This window comes from Dreissena polymorpha, chromosome 1 (genome assembly GCF_020536995.1).
Source record: "Dreissena polymorpha isolate Duluth1 chromosome 1, UMN_Dpol_1.0, whole genome shotgun sequence".
Lineage (NCBI taxonomy): Eukaryota > Metazoa > Mollusca > Bivalvia > Myida > Dreissenidae > Dreissena > Dreissena polymorpha.
The window spans coordinates 104,169,399-104,192,434 of NC_068355.1; the positions used below are offsets into that span (position 1 = coordinate 104,169,399).

Consider the following 23,036-nt stretch of genomic DNA (forward strand, 5'->3'; position numbering starts at 1 on the left):
CTGGTGATTGCAGGTGTGTCATGTATGCTGGACAGGCTATAGCGCTGGTGATTGCAGGTGTGTCATGTATGCTGGACAGGCTATAGCTTTGATGATTGCAGGTGTGTCATTTATGCAGGACAGGCTATAGCGCTGATGATTGCAGGTGTGTCATGAATGCTGGACAGGCTATAGCGTTGGTAATTTCAGGTGTGTCATGTATGCTGGACAGGCTATAGCTATGGTGATTGCAGGTGTGTCATGTATGCTGGACAGGCTATAGCTTCGGTAATCTCAGGTGTGTCATGTATGCTGGACAGGCTATAGCGTTGGTAATTTCAGGTGTGTCATGTATGCTGGATAGGCTATAGAGTTAGTAATTTCAGGTGTGTCATGTATGCTGGACAGGCTATATGGTTGGGAATCTTAGGTGTGTCATGAATGCTGGACAGGCTATAGCGTTGGTTATTTCAGGTGTGTAATGTATGCTGGACAGGCTATAGCGTTTGTAATTTCAGGTTTGTCATGTATGCTGGACAGGCTATAGCGTTGTTAATTGCAGGTGTGTAATGTATGCTGGACAGGCTATAGCATTTGTAATTGCAGGTGTTTAATGTATGCTGGACAGGCTATAGCATTTGTAATTGCAGGTGTGTAATGTATGCTCGACAGGCTATAGCATTTGTAATTGCAGGTGTGTAATGTACGCTGGACAGGCTATAGCGTTTGTTATTGCAGGTGTAATGTATGCTGGACAGGCTATAGCGTTGGTGATTGCAGGTGTGTCATTTATGCAGGACAGGCTATAGCGCTGGTGATTGCAGGTGTGTCACGTATGCTGGACAGGCTATAGCACTGATGATTGCAGGTGTGTCATGTATGCTGGACAGGCTATAGCATTGGTAATTGCAGGTGTGTCTGTGAGAAAAGACTTATGTGACACCGCAATCTGTATTTTTTAATTGTGGTTTTTGCACTTTTGATAAATATGCTAAGTGATTTAAGAGAGGTTTTCTTTTTGATTGATAACTGGCCAATTTTTATGATAGAAAAAAGTAAAAAGTCATGAACATTGGCCAGGATGTCAATAAGCATCACATGACCCAGTGGTAACATATTGGCTTCAGAACCCATGGTTTGCAGCCATTATGGATGGGGATTCTTTTGTCAACATTTCTTTTGAAGACACTGGCACTTTTAAGCCTCAAATGACTTATTTGCCAAAAGATGTTAAATACATGTTTGTCTGGGTCCATATTTACAAGATGAATGTAAGGGACGACATGGGTACAAATTCCAAGAATGAGCACACACTGGTGTATCACACTGATTTCATCCACAGACAATGAGGAGACTGCGTACTCAGCTGCCAGGGCCGTCACTGCCTCATACAGCGATGTCAGGCCTCCTGTACTCACTATTGAGGAGGCAATCAAACAGGGCATGGTGTTCCCAAAACAGGCAGACGATATTGTGATGGGAGATGCAGAGGGTAGTGCTAGTTCTTAGAGATGATAATAAATATTAATAATGTGTTTTATTACATTTCTTAGCCAATCCTTAAGTATTGAAAATTGAAGACAACATACAATATATAGCGTTTTTCTTATTTTATTGTTATTCTATAAAGAAAATTATAATACTCTCACTTGAATGAAAACCAATGGTTTAGCTTTGGTAATTTAACAGTTTACTCAAGCACTAGTTTACATGCATATACTTCATAATCATTACTGTCACACAAATCCTATCCCAGGGGCCATAGCGAAATCAGCGCACATGATATCGGGTGAGATTCACTGTGGAACGCAGGCCCACTTCTCCCTTGAGACACAGATCAGCATCGCCGTGCCAACAGAGGATGGTATGAAGGTGTATGCCTCGTCTCAGTGGATTGACTACACCCAGAAATGTGTGGCCCAGGTGCTGGGAGTGCCTTGTGCCAGGTAAACATGGGGTGCTTAATGTGGCACACTTCTTTGTCTCATCTGCTGAAATTCTGTTTATCCCCGTTGTAATGAAGGAAAATGGTGGTCACTGGGATCCCCATGGCTTTCTAACTGTCCCTCTGTCCATAGGCTCAAACTTGTAACTTTTAAAGGTTAACAAATTTGGGGATGTGCAATTTTCTGAATTCTTCCTTAAAAATTAAAACAAAGTTAAGTTCCTTTTTTAACTTAAATATCCTTGTACATCATGCTATATATCATACCATCATGCTATATATCACACCATTTTGGCATGAGGGGGTATTGTTTGGTCACTATTGTTAACTGTGATCGCTCAGTAAAAAGGCCTAAAACTCAAAGCAGTTTTAATGCCATAAATACATTTACTGCTATAATAGCTACCACCTCCGAAGGTGGGTTATTTATCCAGAAATTTCTGGAGCCGCCACCTAATGTCCGCGATTTAGACTGGGATGGAACATAGTGTAACTTTGCCTAGCTAAACCGGAAACACCGCCATTTTGAAGCATTTTGGTTTTTCTGAAAAATCAATTTGTTAGCTGTGTTCATGCTGGGTTTTTGTTTAGAGAAGTTTTCTTATTTGTCTAACAACTTATTATCCGTGTTATTTCCTTGTTTCTTTTGTTTTAGAATTATGCCCCCAAAACGCAGTTATTGTGGTCATGTAAAGGCAAAGTGGAATTCTCACGATTCTTGCCTCTCATGTACCGGCTGCACGCAGGATAGCAGATCCCTGTTCTGCAAAGAATGGTCAGATGGGACCTGGCCTAAGGCTACGAACATTAGGACGTTCAAGGGCCGCAAGTGTGAGAATAGAGAATCCTGTTCCCGTGGCTCTTTGATGTCCTGTCAGAGTAGGGGAAGTTTGGCTTGCAGTGACTTTTCCCCACGCGTCCTCGACCACCTGGCTCAGGCCATTGTTCGGTCTTTGCCTGGTGATGTGACTGGTCTGGGCACCGGGCACCAGTCATTGACCGGCCCGGTTACCGGTCATTCCAAGACCGGTCCGGATACCGGTCATTCCTTACCAATTCGGGCACTGGGCACCGGTCATTGACCGGTCCAGTGACAGGTCATTTGAAGACCGGTCCGGTCATCACCGGTCATTCTATGACCGGTCCGGTCACCAATCAGCCTTTGACTGTTCCGGTCACTGGTCAGTCTATCATCGGTCCGGTCACCGGTCAGCTTTTGACCGGTCCGATCACCAATCATTCCGGTTTGCCTGGCCATATATCACTGATCATGCAACCCCTTCCTTGAGGGAGGGAGGCGCTGCACGGGTGTCACGCTCTGTTTCACCGGATTACAACATCTGGCTAGAGGTGGACACGACGTCTGCACTTCACAACCGTAGGCGCAGTCGCTTCCTACCCCTAGCCACAGACATAGACATTTATCGTCAGATGTCTCTGGCCATTGCTCCTCCTTTGACTCGTCATTGCAGGACTCATCGTCTGCTTTGACAAGCCCTCATCACTTGTGGACATCGGGCATGCTCTCCTTATCTGAGCAGTTCATGGCGTCGATCCTCTCGAAAGCAATCACGTCAACGCTCGGGGAGACGCTACTCCAGGAGACCTCATTCCCAACATCGCCGACAGTGTCTCGGCATCGCAGGGATAAGGGTGGCCTCCACACACGTTTCAGCCGCTTCTACAGCCACTGGGCCTAATTTGTCTATGAACACAAGTTTGTTTAACTCTCAGGCTCCAGGGTCAGGGGTTTACCTCACCACTACGGCTACCTTTTCAGCCCACGGGTATCTTCTATGTTGCCTAGTTGTATACCCTCGACTGCTACCCCATCAAATCCAAATACATTATGGATTCAGCAGCTTTGTGCCTTTCAATACTGATACTCTACTGGCGACCGCCGGTTTCCAAAGTCAGTCTGCTGACTTGGTTTCTGGTCGTCCTTCCGCCCCAGCTATTTCCATTTTGGTGCCAGAAAATGACTCACTGATACTAGAGGCTTATGAAATACCTCCATCTGATATTCCTACTTCTGCCTCCGCCGACTTCATGCAGACCACTGTCTGAAGCGGGCTCGGAGTCTAACGTTGAGGCCGAACCTTAGTATTTGGCCTCTATTAATCAGGTTTATGAACCTATGTTCGAGACCCTTCCCTGTCGGCTACAGGCTCTGCGGTCATCGTTACGGAACAGTTGGCCTGCAAACGTGAGCCCGGCAAGATTCGCAAGGCGACGTCTCGCGTTGACCTCTGCCTTCCAATTGGCTAGACTGCATTGTCTGTTTTCCAGTCACTAGAACCCATATATAAGCCTACTTCATTGCCATGGAAAGCCCCTAAGGACCTGACTGAGCCTTAACCACTTGAAGATGGTAAAAGCTACAAGTCCCCGGTACCTGGTCCGACTACCAGTTTGGACCTTTCCAAACTGCCGGGTCTGGATCCTGACATTAGCAAGCTTTCGCTTACTATGCCAGTTGCTTCTTACCTTATCTCAGTTCCTTACTCAATGTTGGAGAATTGGGAACTGAGAGAGCGCCGATCCATAGGTCTGGCTAACCACCTAGACCTTATGGCGGCCACAGCATTGGATATGGCTTGGGGGCTGTCGGAATTAGTTGGAGAGGAACTCCATACCTTATTAATTCATCTTTTGCGGACGACGCAGTTTTTAGCTCGACTATTAAGTATGAAAAATATATAGTGAAGCTATCCTACTCACCCCGGTGTCGACGTTGGCGTTGGCGTTAGCGTAAGTGTTGGCGTTAGCGTGCAAATGTTAAAGTTTGCGTACTACCCCAAATATTTCCTGTGTCCCTTGACATATTGCTTTCATATTTTGCATACTTGTTAACCATCATGCACCCAACCTATAAACAAGAGCAGACAACTGTATCAAGCATTTTGACAGAATTATTGCCCCTTTTATACTTAGAATATGCATATTATTGATAAATTTATGTTAAAGTTTGCGTACTACCCCATATATTTCCTGTGTCCCTTGACATTTTGCTTTCATATTTTCCATACTTGTTAACCATCATGGCCCCAACCTATAAACAAGAGCAGACAACTGTATCAAGCATTTTGACAGAATATATTGCCCCTTTTATACTTAGAATATGCATATTATTGATAAATCTATGTTAAAGTATGCGTACTACCCCAAATATTTCCTGTCTCCCTTGACATATTGCTTTCATATTTTCCATACTTGTTTACCATCATGACCCAAACCCCAAAACAACACTTACCTGAATACCACAATGAATTCCACCCAAACAATACCTCACACCCCAACCCAAAATCCCTGAAAGATCATCTAATAAATGACCACATCCCACATTATACCCCCCTCGCAACCCCCCCTACCCCCCCACCCCAAACAAAGTTTTTTTTTGTGTTTCCTTCTTTTTTTTTGAAAGATCGTCTAGTAAATTATTGAATATGGACAATTTCCCCATGATGGCTAACATTATACTGTCAAGCACTCGAATAGTCGAGCGCGCTGTCCTCTGACAGCTCTTGTTATCACATACTGCTGCGTCTTCAATGTCCAAGATGCTAAGTATCCAGAGAGACCTCATCCTCTCTTCCCTGCCTCAAACTTTCCTGTTGGATCCTGGTTCAAGACCTTCTCAGTCTTCTGTGTGACTGTCCAAGGAAACCTCCTCACAGGTCAGATCTCCTATCTCAGAGAGGCAGTCTTCATACGGATCCAGATATGTTCCACTAACACGTCGGGCAGTTATCCATCAATCCCTGCAGAAGAAACGTTTTTCTGTCAGGGCTTCAACCCTCGTTGCCTCTGCAAGGAGAAAGTCCACCAGAACAGTCTATGATGCTCGCTGGAAGCTCTTCTGTGACTGGTGTATTCGAGAGAAAATTGATCCCCTCAATCCCTCTCGTAGACTCATAGCAGATTTTTTCATCTATCTCTTTGATGATAAGAAACTTTCTCTTAGCTCCATCAAAGGATACAGATCTATGCTTTTGCATACCTTGGCTTTTCGTAAGTCATCACAAATTTGTGCTGACCCAGCCATTTTGGAACTGATCCGAGCCATGGAACTTAAACGCCCCGTTTCTCGTTCCCTTACCCCTAAATGGGATTTGGCCTGCGTTCTTTGGTCGCTTAGTAAGGCTCCCTATGAACCCCTTGATCAGGCTTCTTTACAATTCCTAACCTGGAAGATCGTTTTCCTTCTTACTATGGCATCAGCCAAACGGAGAAGTGAATTCATGCTCTTTCTGTCGAAGATGGCCATCGCCATTTTGATTCCTCTGATGACTCCTTCACTTTGTTGTGTCAGCCAGGATTCCTTGATAAAAAATAAACTCCCCTCTATGGCTTCTAAATCCTTTAAGGTCCCAAGTCTTTCTATAACTTGCGGACATGAAGGTGAAGATAGGCTCCTATGCCCAGTCAGGGCTTTGAAGTTCTACCTCAGTAGAGTTAAGTCTATTTGAGGTTCTCGCAGGAAACTGCATGCCTAAAAGGGGGGCGCGATGTGTCTGTGGCTTCTATTTCTCGTCAGGTAGCCTCGACAATAAGAAAGGCTTACTATTCTCTCTCATCTAGGGATTCATCCCTTTTTACGATTGGACTGCATGAATTACAAGCTCTGTCCGCTTCATGGGTGTATATATTAATAACACCCCATTCTCTGACGTGCTGCAAGCTGCTTTTTTGAGGAATCCGACCACCTTCTCCTCCTTTTATCTTCGTTCTCTGGAGTGCCAACAAGACAACTTGTATTTGTTGGGCCCCCTTGTGGTTGCACAACCGGTAGTGTCTTCTATGACATAGATATACTTACGCTTCTGTGAAGTCAAAGTCAATACCATACTAACAAAGATTAGCTGATAATCCTGAATATGGGTCCTGCTATCTTTAGCTGATAACCCTGGTTATGGATTCTGCTCTGATGGGTAGCTATACGCGAACCTTCCCGCTGCAGCTGAAAATTCAGGTATTAGATAGCAGGTAATGTATTTATGACATTAAAACAAATTTTTCAAGTACCGTATAATTCATTTTAATTACTAAATACTTACCTGCTATCAGTGAGTCCTATCTCCCACCCCGCTCTTCGACTAATATTTTTGTATACCGTATATGTCCTTATTGACGGTCATGCCCTAATAGACGCGCAGGCAGTCTTATCTGGGGTTCATCGGAATTTATCAGAACCATAAGATAAGATTTATGTAGTCCGTAATCCATTAAAAGAGTGGTACATAACATCTGAAAACATCGTTTTTTGCGGCCATTTTGTTTGCAACACAGTGACACCGTATGCTACAGTGCTAGTATACTATGTAGGTTACAAACCAACAATAATAATAATAATAACGAGTTAAGCAATAACCATTTACATTGTTCATTATTGATTAAATATTTTGTCGATGTATATTCATTATTGATTAAATATTTTGTCGATGTATATGCCTCGAGGACTGCGTGTTACTCTGGTGCTAGGCAGCAGTGAAAGGACGTTGTCATGGGTGGCACCTGCGCTTTACGCAGATGACGCCAACTTTATGGTATTGAGCATGCGGGTATATTGCTTGTCTCACTATAAATACTTATTAACTAGACGCATTGAAAGAGCAAAATACCAGGTGTAACTGGGTTTAATGGTGAGCGTATCTTAATGGGGAAATATTTAAGTCAATGAAAAATAACATGGGATCCACGGCAGATTTGCGTTTAATTGGACATCGCGATGTAGCGGGTCTGCAGCAGACTATGCCATACAATTGGATTAAACAATGTTGTGAGGGGCAGGTCATGAAAATGTTACACTGTTCAAATGTGAGGAATTGGTAAAAGTGGTTCGAATTAAACGGGCAGGAGTCTTGAAAAAACACGCGCAGTGCATGTCAATAAGGACATATACGGTATATTGGAAGAAGAATGATTATGGTGACACTGTTTCTGGTTTAGCTAGGCTACGTTACACTATGTTCCATCCTAGTCTAAATCGCGGACATTAGGTGGTGGCCTCTAAAATTTCCGGATAAATAACCCACCTTCGGAGGTAATAGCTATTAGATAGCAGGTAAGTATTTAGTAATTAAACTGAATTTTACTTGAAAAATTTGTTTTTTGAAGTGTCTTACTTTTTTAAGATCATTTCTGCGAGTTTAAATGTGCATAGTTTGTAACTGTTGCATGGGATAACAATATTAAAGCAGTAAGATTCATTATAACAGTAATGTACTGATGATTATGTTATTAACAGTTGTATATTTTGTACCTTAAGAAAGGCTCAGGGTGGAGCTTTTTCTTGCCCTACTCCTATCTGTAATATCCCTGCCACAGCTTCAACCATTGTCATGGAAAATAAAAGCTGTTCCTAAAATATGTGATGGCCAATGTGACATTTGTGGTTTATAGGCTTATTAGAAATTATTTATTGTGTAAAAGCTATATTATGTATCTTAACAAAGTGTCTTGAAGAAGAAATCAGTATAACAGTTAGTTAAAGGAGAAGGCTCACAAAAGGTTCCGGTTGCTGCTATGCTTAATTCAAGAATCTTTTAATTAATGGTTCTTAGTATAGTCTTTTTTCCATAAAAGATATCAATTTTCAAAAGGTATTAATACTTTTTGTTTTACCAAGATGAAGTTGCAATTTGAGATACAAACATGCTGCAGCTCCATACTTTTTCAATCTATATCATCCTCTAAATGAGCAGTGTTTTGTGTAATTGGTTCTGAGGACATCTCAGAACAAAGTAGCTCCAGATATGGGCTTGTAGTTTGAAAGTGGGCCTTATGATATATCTGAACAGAGTAGCTCTAGATATGGGCTTGTAGTTTGAAAGTGGGCCTTATGATATATCTGAACAGAGTAGCTCTAGATATGGGCTTGTAGTGTTAAAGTAGGCCTTATGATATATCTGAAGAGTGTAGCTCCAGATATGGGCTTGTTGTGTGAAAGTGGGCAAAGTGGGCCTTATGATATATCTGAACAGAGTAGCTCTAGATATTGGCTTGTAGTGTGAAAGTGGGCAAAGTGGGCCTTATGATATATCTGAACAGAGTAGCTCCTAATATGGGCTAGTACATGTAGTGTGAAAGTGGGCAAAGTGGGCCTTATGATATATCTGAACAGTAAAGCTCCAGATATGGGCTTGTTGTGTGAAAGTGGGCAAAGTGGGCCTTGTGATATATCTGAACAGAGTAGCTCCAGATATGGGCTTGTTGTGTGAAAGTGGGCAAAGTGGGCCTTATGATATATCTGAACAGTGTAGCTCCAGATATGGGCTTGTTGTGTGAAAGTGGGCAAAGTGGGCCTTTTGATATATCTGAACAGAGTAGCTCCAGATATGGGCTTGTAGTGTGAAAGTGGGCCTTATGATTTATCTGAACAGAATAGCTCCAGATATGGGCTTGTAGTGTGAAAGTGGGCAAAGTGGGCCTTATAATATATCTGAAGAGAGTAGCTCCAGATATGGGTTTTTAGTGTGAAATTTGGACTTATGATATATCTGAACAGAGTAGCTCCAGATATGGGTTTGTAGTGTGAAAGTGGGCCTTATGATATATCTGAACAGAGAAGCTCCTGATATGGGCTTGTAGTGTGGAAGTGGGCCATATGATTTATCTGAACAGAGTAGCTCCAGATATGGGCTTGTTGTGTGAAAGTGAGCAAAGTGAGCTTTATGATATATCTGAACAGTGTAGCTCCAGATATGTGCTTGTAGTGTGAAAGTGAGCAAAGTGGGCCTAATGATATATCTGAACAATGTAGCTCCAGATATGGGCTTGTAGTGTGAAAGTGAGCAAAGTGAGCCTAATGATATATCTGAACAGTGTAGCTCCAGATATGGGCTTGCAGGGTTTTTATGGCCCGATTTTATAGCCGAAATTCGGCTATGTTCCCAATCCCAAAAAGTATACTTTTTTCCCAAAATGTGGCAAAAAATTCCCAATTTCCAAAAAAAAAAAAAAAAAAAATTTTTTTTTTTTTTTTTTTTTTTTTTTTAGAAAGAAGTCTTATGCGTATTTTATCTCAATTTCAATTCAATTTCATCTAACAAAGTATTATAAGATTTTGTTCTTTTAATTTGAATGATTATAAAGAGTTATATCAAATTTAGTATTTCCCTAATCAGTGGACTTTTCATGTGGAAAAAAAGGCTAATGAATTTATTTTCCCAATTTCATGAAAATGCCGATAAAATTCCCAATTCCAAAGCCATGGGCTATCTTCCCAAAAAGTGGAAAAAAAAACCTGGCTTGTAGTGTGAAAGTGAGCAAAGTGAGCCTTATGATATATCTGAACAGTGTAGCTCCAGATATGGGCTTGTAGTGTGAAAGTGGGCAAAGTCTGCTTTATGATATATCTGAACAGCGTAGCTCCAGATATGGGCTTGTAGTGTGAAAGTGAGCAAAGTGAGCCTTATGATATATCTGAACAGTGTAGCTCCAGATATTGGCTTGTTGTGTGAAAGTGGGCAAAATGAGCCTTATGATATATCTGAACAGAGTAGCTCCTAATATGGGCTTGAAGTGTGAAAGTGGGCAAAGTGGGCCTTACATCTTTATGAAATATCAGAACAGTGTAGCTCCAGATATGGGCTTGTTGTGTGAAAGTGAGCAAAGTGAGCCTTATGATATATCTGAAACGTGTAGCTCCAGATATGGGCTTGTAGTGTGAAAGTGAGCAAAGTGAGCCTTATGATATATCTGATCAGTGTAGCTCCAGATATGGGCTTGTAGTGTGAAAGTGGGCAAAGTGAGCCTTATGATATATCTGAACAGTGTAGCTCCAAATATGGACTTGATGTGTGAAAGTGAGCAAAGTGAGCCTTATGATATATCTGAACAGTGTAGCTCCAGATATGGGCTTGAAGTGTGAAAGTGGGCAAAGTGGACCTTAGGATATATCTGAACAGAGTAGCTCCAGATATGGGCTTGAAGTGTGAAAGTGGGCAAAGTCTGCCTTATATCTGAACAGAGTAGCTCCAGATATGGGCTTGTTGTGTGAAAGTGGGCAAAGTGGGCCTTATGATATATCTGAACAAAGTCGCTCCAGTTATGGGCTTGTTGTGTGAAAGTGGGCCTTATGTCTTTATGATATATCAGAACAGTGTAGCTCCAGATATGGGCTTTTAGTGTGAAGGTGCGCAAAGTGGGCCTTATGATATATCTGAACAGAGTAGCTCCAGATATGGGCTTGTAGTGTGAAAGTGGGCAAAGTGGGCCTTATGATATATCTGAACAGTGTAGCTCCAGATATGGGCTTGTTGTGTGAAAGTGGGCAAAGTGGGCCTTATGATATATCTGAACAGTGTAGCTCCAGATATGGGCTTGTTGTGTGAAAGTGGGCCTTATGATATATCTGAACAGTGTAGCTCAGATATGGGCTTGAAGTGTGAAAGTGGGCAAAGTCTGCCTTATGATATATCTGAACAGAGTAGCTCCAGATATGGGCTTAAAGTGGGCAAAGTGGGCCTTATGATATATCTGAACAGAGTCGCTCCTGTTAAGGGATTGTTGTGTGAAAGTGGGCAAAGTGGGCCTTATGTCTTTATGATATATCAGGACAGTGTAGCTCCAGATATGGGCTTGTGTGAAAGTGGGCAAAGTGGGCCTTATGATATATCTGAACAGTGTAGCTCCAGATATGGGCTTGTAGTGTGAAAGTGGGCAAAGTGGGCCTTATGATATATCTGAACAGAGTAGCTCCAGATATGCGCTTAAAGTGGGCAAAGTGGGCCTTATGATATATCTAAACAGTGTAGCTCCTGATATGGGCTTGTAGTGTGAAAGTGAGCAAAGTGGGCCTTATAATATCTGAACAGTGTAGCTCCTGATATGGGGTTGTAGTGTGAAAGTGGGCAAAGTTTGCCTTATGATATATCTGAACGGAGTAGCTCCGAATATGGGGTTGTAGTGTGAAAGTGGGCAAAGTGGGCCTTATAATATATCTGAACAGAGTAGATCCAGATATGGGCTTGTAGTGAGAAAGTGGGCCTTGTGATATATCTGAACAGTGTAGCTCTGGATATGGGCGTGTTGTGTGAAAGTGGGCAAAGTGGGCCTTATGATATATCTGAACAGAGTAGCTCCAGATATGGGCTTGTAGTGTGAAAGTGGGCTTTATGATATATCTGAACAGGGTAGCTGCTGATATGGGCTGGGAGTGTGAAAGTGGGCAAAGTCTGCTTTATGATATATCTGAACAGAGTAGCTCCAGATATGGGCTTGGTGTGTGAAAGTGGGCAAAGTGGGCCTTATGATATATCTGAACAGTGTAGCTCCAGATATGGGCTTGTTGTGTGAAAGTGGGCCTTATGATATATCTGAACAGTGTAGCTCCAGATATGGGCTTGAAGTGTGAAAGTGGGCAAAGTCTGCCTTATGATATATCTGAACAGAGTAGCTCCAGATATGGGCTTAAAGTGGGCAAAGTGGGCCTTATGATATATCTGAACAGAGTCGCTCCAGTTATGGGCTTGTTGTGTGAAAGTGGGCAAAGTGGGCCTTATGTCTTTATGATATATAAGGACAGTGTAGCTCCAGATATGGGCTTGTTGTGTGAAAGTGGGCAAAGTGGGCCTTATGATATATCTGAACAGTGTAGCTCCAGATATGGGCTTGTAGTGTGAAAGTGGGCAAAGTGGGCCTTATGATATATCTGAACAGAGTAGCTCCAGATATGCGCTTAAAGAGGGCAAAGGTGGCCTTATGATATATCTAAACAGTGTAGCTCCTGATATGGGCTTGTAGTGTGAAAGTGAGCAAAGTGGGCCTTATGATATATCTGCAGGGTTGTCATTATGATTGTAAACAAAGGATTTTTTTGGAATAGTAACCGATTCGGCCGGTGGCAAGGCCCTGGTTGGGGGGTCAGGGGGCAAAGCCCCCCCGACCGCAAACGAATTCTAGACATTTTAGGGACACAAAAACTGCTATTCTCAGAGCATAAAAAGTTAAAATGAGGTCTAGAAAGAATAGACAATTTTAAGATTTTTCACATTTTTAGTATACTGTACAATGTAAAAACATGTTATATTGATAGATCATTGCATGTTCCATATCCATTACCCGATAATCCAGTATTATTACGATTTCTTTTTTTCAAAACCAAATTATGGCCAATATTGACGATGAATGTCGTCCGCCATTTAACGCAAGTGCATATACAAATTGAATTGTGGGATTGGGGAATTCACATTGAACATGCGTGAATCACGTGACGCGATTAGAGAGCACTGAGAACCGTTTATATTTAGTAGTTATGACGAATCAACGACTCGACAGTGTTTTTTTTCACTTATAGGGGAATGGTGGCGGGGCCCGTCCAAAGGGGAAAAAATGAGTCGTTTTTTAGGAAAAGGGGAAAATTAAAAATTCACTTGTTTATATGTAATGATATTTATTGTATTAATACACATTTTTGTATGAAAATAATATTCACAGCTGAATGTCTTTGTCCTTTTTCTTTAAATGAAATAAAAATCAATGATTTTTTCAAAATTAGTTTCAGACATTCAGCCTTCATGCACAGTCCCAGTTTTCTTAGCCATTTTGAGTCTAATCAGGATCTTTTAAATCAATAAAATGGCAAATTTGAGCATTTTTTTATCAATAAAATGGACCTACATGTATTTGGAATGATTTTATCAACAAATATTGACACAATATAGATACAGCAGGCCTTTTCCTGGCCATTTTGGGAGAAAAATGCAATTAATGCGGAAAGTCCACTGATTTGGGAAAACCAACTGAATATAACTCTTTATAATAAATCAAAATAATATAAACTATAGTTATATACTTTGTTAGTTGTTTATGAAATAAATTTGAGATATATTTATCATGATTATGAGACAGTTCTTTCTAAAAAAAAAAAAAAATTTTTTTTTTTGTTTGTTACTTCTGGAGGGGATTTTTTTTACAAAATGGGTGAAAAATATATCCTCTTTTTTTAGGGGAATGGGGCCGAATATCAGCCCCGAAATTGCCATAAAAAAAACACTGCTCGATCTAAACTTTTACGTGTACCTCCTTTCAAAAAAGTTTGAGAAAGTGAAAGTGAATTTCTGAGATTTAAAACGCGTCTTTCTTTAAATTTTACCAAGTACTTTTCATTCCGGATCGTGATATAATTTTTCAGGTCATTCATGCATGTAGACCTATAATAATAATGTATGCATAGTTTGGCAATCTCAAAACACGTTATTTACCTACTTATTACATAATGCGTTATGACAATTTGTATATCAAAATGCATTATTTAATTGAAGTATTTTCAAATGCGTATACTTAAATGTGTAATCTGAAATCATTTTCAGATTTCATTATTCACGGAAAATTAAGAAAATTCTAGCAACAGAGACACATTTCTCGTGTTTTTCATGTACAGATGAAAATCATGCTAAAATTAGACTTCATTTATAACGTCACGTCATTCTTCCTCGGGGAAAGCGTGGACTTTTATATCTAGATGCTGAATAACAACTTCGTAGGGCAAAGGTCGCTAATATCTTTTATTTTGGTAGAAAATCGAAGAGCATTTTTAATATGTGGAAACCTTTTTTCTCACTAAAAAACTAGTTAATTACGCTCTACAGTGCTACATTCGTTGAGCTACGATAAGTAATAATCTGTGAAATGTACAGCTATTTGATACAGTTTCACATGGGGTCGGCGTGTATTCGGGCGTGTATTCGGCTGCCTGAGCGCTGATTGGTTTACGTGCTTACCAAGAAGAATTTGATTGACAGCTGGAAAAATCAATATTGGCCACTCGCTGAGAAATTCATTGAAAACAGTAGCTCTTAGGCGGAGTTAATTTACTGACTGAATGACCGGGCGTCGCTCTTCTATACTACGGTTATTCCTCGTCAATTTTTGTCGGTTTGCGTGATCAAAACTTCCGATCGCATTTTTTAAGATTCGGGAAAAACAACCGATTTTCTGGCGATTTTAACCGATGAATTCGATCGGCAATCGGTTAATAATGACAACCCTGTATCTGAACAGTGTAGCTCCTGATATGGGATTGTAGTGTAAAAGTGGGCAAAGTTGGCCTTATGATATATCTGAACGGAGTAGCTCTTAATATGGGGATGAAGTGTGAAAGTGGGCAAAGTGGGCCTTATAATATATCTGAACAGAGTAGATCCAGATATGGGCTTGTAGTGAGAAAGTGGGCCTTGTGATATATCTGAACAGTGTAGCTCTGGATATGGGCGTGTTGTGTGAAAGTGGGCAAAGTGGGCCTTATGATATATCTGAACAGAGTAGCTCCAGATATGGGCTTGTAGTGTGAAAGTGGGCAAAGTGGGCTTTATGATATATCTGAACAGGGTAGCTCCTGATATGGGCTGGGAGTGTGAAAGTGGGCAAAGTCTGCTTTATGATATATCAGAACAGTGTAGCTCCAGATATGGGCTTGTAGTGTGAAAGTGGGCAAAGTGGGCCATATGATATATCTGAACAGTGTAGCTCCTGATACGGGCTTTTAGTGTGAACGTGAGCAAATCGAGCCTTATGATATATCTGAACAGTGTAGCTTCTGATATGGGGTTGTGGTGTGAAAGTGGGCAAAGTGAGCATTGGGACATCTCAGAACAGTGTAGCTTCTGATATGGGGTTGTGGTGTGAAAGTGGGCAAAGTGAGCATTGGGACATCTCAGAACAGTGTAGCTTCTGATATGGGGTTGTGGTGTGAAAGTGAGCAAAGTGAGCATTGGGACATCTCAGAACAGTGTAGCTTCTGATATGGGGTTGTGGTGTGAAAGTGGGCAAAGTGAGCATTGGGACATCTCAGAACAGTGTAGCTTCTGATATGGGGTTGTGGTGTGAAAGTGGGCAAAGTGAGCATTGGGACATCTCAGAACAGTGTAGCTTCTGATATGGGGTTGTGGTGTGAAAGTGGGCAAAGTGAGCATTGGGACATCTCAGAACAGTGTAGCTTCTGATATGGGGTTGTTGTGTGAAAGTGAGCAAAGTGAGCATTGGGACATCTCAGAACAGTGTAGCTTCTGATATGGGGTTGTGGTGTGAAAGTGAGCAAAGTGAGCATTGGGACATCTCAGAACAGTGTAGCTTCTGATATGGGGTTGTGGTGTGAAAGTGAGCAAAGTGAGCATTGGGACATCTCAGAACAGTGTAGCTTCTGATATGGGGTTGTGGTGTGAAAGTGAGCAAAGTGAGCATTGGTACATCTCAGAACAGAGTAGCTCCTGATATTCTTATGCATTCCTATATTATGACTAAGAGTTATATTGTTTGCTTATGCACCCATGCAAATGCACAGGCTGTTCTGCAGTTATGGCGGCTGCTTGTGTCATAATACTCTAACTACAAATAACATGGCTTATATTACATACAAGTCAGTAAATACAGCTATGTCTCTCTTCCAGTATCGATGTGGAGGTCAGAAGACTGGGAGGGGCATATGGAGCAAAAATCTCCAGGAACTTCGCTATTGCTGCTGCCAGCGCTATTGCTGCCAATGCTGTTAATGGGTATCTTATCCATTTTGTGTCTATTGCCTATGAGTTGAATAGTTTTCAGTGATGTGTATGTCACTGAATGCCTGAACCTTTTATGGATTGAGAAAGTAAAAGGAATTGAAAAAAAGTTGTTACATTTTGGAAATCCTTTAATTTCTAGTAAAGTCTTTTGTTTGCTTTCAGACCTGTACGATTTGCAATGAACTTTCATACCAATTTGGAGAATGTTGGAAAACGCTTTCCATACTTAGCTAAGTATCAGGTCAGTCATAATTTGCCAAAAATGATCATGTGACGGCAAATTGGATAAAATGTTAATGCTGTATTGTATTACATTAGTTATCCCTTGAGTTTGTTGCAATATCAACAAAATATTTTATGCTGAAGGAAATTATATCCAATATTTTTTTTAGGTACTACTTTTATTTAATTTGAAATGCTATTTCTTGTCACCATGTATCATAAGAAATCATCATAAAGAAGTGAACATAAATAGGTATACATGTTCATAAAACCTTCTTCCTACTAATGCTAATTACATGTATGAATCAATTGGAAAACATGGCATTTAAAATGAATTGCCTTTTCAATCAACATGGCATTGGGTTGTCTTCAGTGAAATGACGCAAGGATTGCAATCAGGTGCTTTCTTTAGGGCACTTGTTATACCCATCTTTAATTGGATATGGTCTCTTGCTGCAAATATTTCTTATGAATTACTGGGTGTATTTTTTAAATATAAAGTAATCAACTTCATTTTCTTTGTTATTCTTTTAAAATCAAAGTTCTATGGACCAGAACATAACAATTGTTCTCTGATCTTTGTACATTAAGGTTGGTTTTGATGACACAGGCAAGCTGAATGGGGTCAAGGTCACATACTACTGTGACTGTGGATACTCTGTGAATGACTGCACAGTTGGGGACATCATGTACTTTGGTGATAATGGTAGGTCTATATGGATACTCTGTGAATGACTGCACAGTTGGGGACATTATGCACTTTGGTGATAATGGTAGGTCTATATTTTCATAGTTTTATTACTTGTAATTTTGTTATTAAACCTTTGATAATGTTTTTAACAAAAAAAGTTTTAGAATATGTAACTGTTTTGCATTAGTGTATTTTTATACTTGTATTTGTTTAAGTACCTTAAACTATAAAGGTAACACCTGCAAACATGATTTCAATTGTAAATATTCAATATACCCAATTTTTCTAAAACAATATTTCAATAAAAAAAACACAATTTACTCTTGAAAAATTCTTACAGGGCAAACAGTAAATAATAAAATGCATCGTCTGATATACCCTGCCATGGAAATATGATTGCTAATAGTAATTTATAATGTGTATACATCAGCATACTACTGCCCCAACTGGCACATGGTCCCAGTGGCTGTACAGACCAACACCCCCTCCAACTCATACTGTAGAGCTCCAGGTGAGACCACATCTCCAGCACAATGAATTAACACATTTTCACAGAAATATACATGAAAGGACAATATGAAATAGTTTAAGCACGGAGCGTTTATTGACAATAGTTGAAACGAGTATTTAACCATTACTGTAGTCAATTCAAATTTATGCAAAAACTAATCATCCGATTTTATTGGTTTATACTTTATATTGTTGCTTATTAATTCCTCTTTCAAAAAAAATAAAATTTTAAGTATAGTTCCGTTGTTTTTAATGGATGTATAGCGAGTTAAACACGAGAAATACACATTTTATGTTTTACCCACCCGCGTTTAACATTGTCGATAATTTGTAACGTAACCAGTAGCTATCGATAAGCGTACATTGAAGCGCCGAGGTTATACATTTTTATGTACCCACTAACGCCTTTTTTCTAATTTTACTTTTATTTCTCGGCCGATTTTCACAAATTATATATCATTAGAAAGCCTACATTTTGTAGTTTTCAGATATATAAATATATATGAAGTTTTACTTCTAATTTGGGCAGCCCGGCGAGTTATGACTTTAACTTTTGCAAATATCATACCGTTTTAGAATCTATATTTACGTTAAACATGGTCATACTTTAAACAGATTTGTAACGCTTATACAAGGAGTTCAGTTTTTAAAACTACATCTTGCTTAGGAGAATAGAATTCTGAATACGATAGAAAAAAAATGGGTGATAATTTTATATGAGACCTTGTATATAGCGGACCCTCTTGATAGTTTTGGCTTTGCACACTTCAAATAAAATGGGTGTGAAAAACATTTGTTTGTTGCTTATTATCAAAGAGATTATTATGTATAATGATAAGAAAGGTGATGTACCTTAAATTATCAGTTAATTAAACTTATTTAGAGATTCTTGAAAATCACGATCAGTGTTATGCAGATCATTTTGTATTTTGACATCAGTGCATCATGTCCAGCTATTCAAAATCAAAAAGATTTTTTTCACTGGGATGATGACGACTTAGATTTAGACGAATTGTTAGGTGATTACACATGAAGCAGTGATGATTCTGAGAATGTTAAACCATGTAAGTAAGTAAAAGTGACAAAAGCAATTGAATCAGTGGGTGTCTACCAGTGTACAGAGTGCCCAAATACTTACAAGACAATGTCTCGTTTTCGGGGTCATATGATTTCTAAGCACGGATACGAAAAAGTGAATGGTAAATATTTCATTTGTTTCATCATGCTTATTTCATCGATTGCATCTGAATCGGAGGGCATTATTGCTAGTGGTAAAGAGTAACAGATCTTGTTCAGTTTGACAAAGGTAGATTGTTTTTACTCCATTACATGTTTGTTATAATCATTCTTGATTTAAGTTGTCTTTCACTTGGAGTTAATACAAAAATAGAGAGGTCATTGTTTGAAGCTTTGACACCTTGATTAAGCCTCATCAGGGGTGTGAGTGCTTGATTGTAGTACCCATTAATGGCACGCTCCCAACCAGCTCTTGTTTATAACACAGACAGGGTGTTAATTTTATTACGAGACGGCGTATATAGCGGACCCTCTTGATATTTTTCGGCTTTGCATACTTCAACTAAAATGGGTGTCAAAACATTCATTGTTTGTTGTTTATTTTCAAAAAGGTTATTATGTATAATTATATGAAAGGTTATTTACCTTAATTTATCAATTAATTAAAATTATTTAAAGATTCTTGAAAATCCCGGCCGAAAAATATCAAGAGGGTCCGCTATATACGCTGTCTCGTAATAAAATTAACACCCTGTCTGTGTTATAAACAAGAGCTGAAATTGTTAATTTATAAAGCTTCATTAATAACTAGCTTTATTGATATGTTTCGTGAACAAAATATTTCAATATATTCTATAAAATATATAATAATCATGACAAACGAAATTAAATGGCCGGTATCTAAACAAAAGCATAATCGCCAAGACCGTAGCATCAGTTCTCTGCGTTAGGACCGCGCGATACTTTCGTACAAAGTCATTCCTTACTTAATTTCATTTTTATGTCCCCCACTATAATAGTGGGGGACATATTGTTTTTGCCCTGTCTGTCTGTTGGTCTGTTGGTCTGTCTGTCTGTTTGCGCCAACTTTAACATTTTGCAATAACTTTTGCTATATTGAAGATAGCAACTTTATATTTGGCATGCATGTGTATCTCATGAAACTGCACATTTTGAGTGGTGAAAGGTCAAGGTCATCCTTCAAGGTCAGAGGTCAAATATATGTGGCCAAAATCGCTCATTTTATGAATACTTTTGCAATATTGAAGATAGCAACTTGATATTTGGCATGCAAGTGTATCTCATGGAGCTGCACATTTTGAGTGGTGAAAGGTCAAGGTCAAGGTCATCCTTCAAGGTCAGAGGTTAAATATATGTGGCCCAAATCGCTTATTTTATAAATACTTTTGCAATATTGAAGATAGCAACTTGATATTTGGCATGCATGTGCATCTCATGGAGCTGCACATTTTGAGTGGTGAAAGGCTAAGGTCAAGGTCATCCTTCAAGGTCAGAGGTCAAATATATGTGGCCCAAATCGCTTATTTTATGAATACATTTGCAATATTGAAGAAAGCAACTTGTTAAAACCATTTTTTTCTATGGTATACAGAATTCTATTTTCCTAAGCAAGATGTAGTTTTAAAATCTGAACTCCTAATATAAACGTTACAAATCGGTATAAAGTACGAACATGTCAACCGTAAATCTAGACTCTAAAACGGTGTGATATTTGCAAAAGTTAAAGTTATAACTCGCCGGGCTGCCCAAATCAGAAGAAAAACATAATATGTATTTATATATCTGAAAGCTACATAACGTAGGCTTTCTAATGATATATAATTTGTCAAAATCGGCCGAGAAATGAAAGTATAATTTAAAAAAAGACGTGAGTGGGTACATCAAAATGTATAACCTCTATGCTTCGATGTACGCTTATCGATAGCTACTGGTTACGTAACAAAGTATCGACAAGCTATTTGCCGATACGGTCCCGTTTCATATCCGTCTCATCTAGAGTCCGTGGTTTAAGTAAATCTTATTTATTTACTATTTTGAAAATATCTTGAAAAGTTCATGACATTATTTTCAATTCTTCTTTGGATTCACGTTAAATAAGATAAAGTACAGTTACAAATGGAATAGTATTTCTTTTTCAGGCTCAACTCCTGGAATTTTTATAATGGAAACAATTATGCAACACATTTCCAAAACTCTTTGCAAAGATTCAACAGAGGTAAAGCAGCTTAACCTCTACAAGAAAGGGCAGGTGACTCCAGGGGGGATGACTCTGAACTACTGCAGCATTGCCTCCCTTTTCACACAGCTAGAAGACTCTGCAGAGTTCTCCACAAGAATGAAGGCCGTGAAAATGTTCAACCAGGTTATATCAATAGTTGAACTGCAAACTACATTTGAATTGCTTGATATTTATTGTCATGATGTTAATACTGGGCTTGCATTTACTAGCAACTAAAATTTAAGTATTGTGCTGCATAGACTGTATCCTTTTATTGCTTCACACATGTATATCTCTTAATCATGTTAATGTGAAGTTATGCAGACAGGTTCATAGAATTAAAAACAACTGTTTTTATTTCAAAATGTATAATTTAATATTTAGAAAAAAAGCATTGAAAATTTTTACTTAGATTTAAAATGTTAGTCCATCAGGAATCTCAGTGTAATTTTATATTATATTTTTATTTGCATGCACCTAAAACAAATGTATCTAATATATTTTAAAATAACATCCTCTTGGGTTGAATTTTTCAAGGATAACCGTTGGAAAAAGAAGGGTCTGTCTGTAGTGCCAATCAAGTATGGCGTGCCCTGGAACACTCAGAACTACGGGGTGAATGTTGCAGTGTACTCCCAGGATGGCACCGTGGCAGTGTCACATGGCGGGATTGAGGTCGGACAGGGAATCAACACAAAGGTATGATAAATCAGTTTGCAGTGCGTAATATTTTCAAGGCTGAGTTTGTTGTAACTGCTATGGTCAATTATGCTATCAATGTTTTGTTAGTTGTTTGGTACATATTACAGTTGTGTAATTCAGTCCTATTATTGCTGATATAGGCATGTGTTTACTCATGTGCAAGTACTTATTAAGCAATCATATGTTTTCAGGTTTTTACAGGTGTATTTGCCTGTGTATGATATACTCATATTGTGCAAGTGATGCATGTCTGTGAGAAACTTGTATGTTTCCATAGTGGTGAATGTTTCATTTCGAGATATGTGACACACCAGTATGTTTTTCGGTGGTGCAGGTGTGTGCATAATAATTTCGAGATATGTGACCCACCAGTATGTTTGCAGTTGGTTCATGTGTGTGCATAATCATTTTGGAGATATGTGACGCAAAAGTATGTTTGCAAGTGGTGCAGGTGTGTGCATAATTATTTTGAGATATGTGACCCACCAGTATGTTTGCAGGTGGTTCAGGGGTGTGCGTAATCATTTGGAGATATGTGACCCACCAGAATGTTTGCAGGTTTGTGCATTACTATTTCAAGATATGTGACCCACCAGTATGTTTGCAGGTGGTTCAGGTGTGTGCATAATCATTTCAAGATATGTGACCCACCAGTGTGTTTGCAGGTAGTTCAGGCGTGTGCATAATCATTTCAAGATATTTGACCCACCAGTGTGTTTGCAGGTGGTTCAGGTGTGTGCATAATCATTTCAAGATATGTGACCCACTAGTGTGTTTTCATGTGTGTGCATAATCATTTCAAGATATGTGACCCACCAGTGTGTTAGCAGGTGGTTCACATGTGTGCATAATCATTTTGAGATATGTGACCCACCAGTATGTTTGCAGGTGGTTCAGGTTTGTGCATAATCATTTCAAGATATGTGACCCACCAGTATGTTTGCAAGTGGTGCAGGTGTGTGCATAATTATTTCGAGATATGTGACCCACCAGTATGTTTGCAGGTAGTTCAGGGGTGTGCGTAATCATTTCGAAATATGTGACCCACCAGTATGTTTGCAGGTGGTGCCGGTGTGTGCATAATTATTTCGAGATATGTGACCCACAAGTGTGTTAGCAGGTGGTTCACATGTGTGCATAATCATTTTGAGATATATCTGACCCACCAGTATGTTTGCAGGTGGTGCAGGTGTGTGCATAATCATTTCGAGATATGTGACCCACCAG

General features: G+C 39.5%; 1 protein-coding gene across 6 annotated transcripts in view; it reads left to right on the plus strand.

The window, feature by feature from the left end:
• Positions 1-23,036, plus strand: part of LOC127865162 (uncharacterized) — a 120,717-nt gene that overhangs the window by 64,971 nt on the left and 32,710 nt on the right. For all 6 annotated transcript variants that reach the window (XR_008042511.1, XM_052405078.1, XM_052405077.1 and 3 more), the window contains 8 exons: positions 1,322-1,471; positions 1,736-1,925; positions 16,315-16,419; positions 16,591-16,669; positions 17,242-17,356; positions 17,772-17,852; positions 21,028-21,251; positions 21,645-21,806. Coding sequence is in view for 5 of the 6 variants with exons in the window: in XM_052405078.1 (XP_052261038.1) it covers positions 1,322-1,471; positions 1,736-1,925; positions 16,315-16,419; positions 16,591-16,669; positions 17,242-17,356; positions 17,772-17,852; positions 21,028-21,251; positions 21,645-21,806 (1,106 nt within the window). In the remaining variant the exon portion in view is untranslated. The remainder of the gene's footprint in view (positions 1-1,321; positions 1,472-1,735; positions 1,926-16,314; positions 16,420-16,590; positions 16,670-17,241; positions 17,357-17,771; positions 17,853-21,027; positions 21,252-21,644; positions 21,807-23,036) is intronic.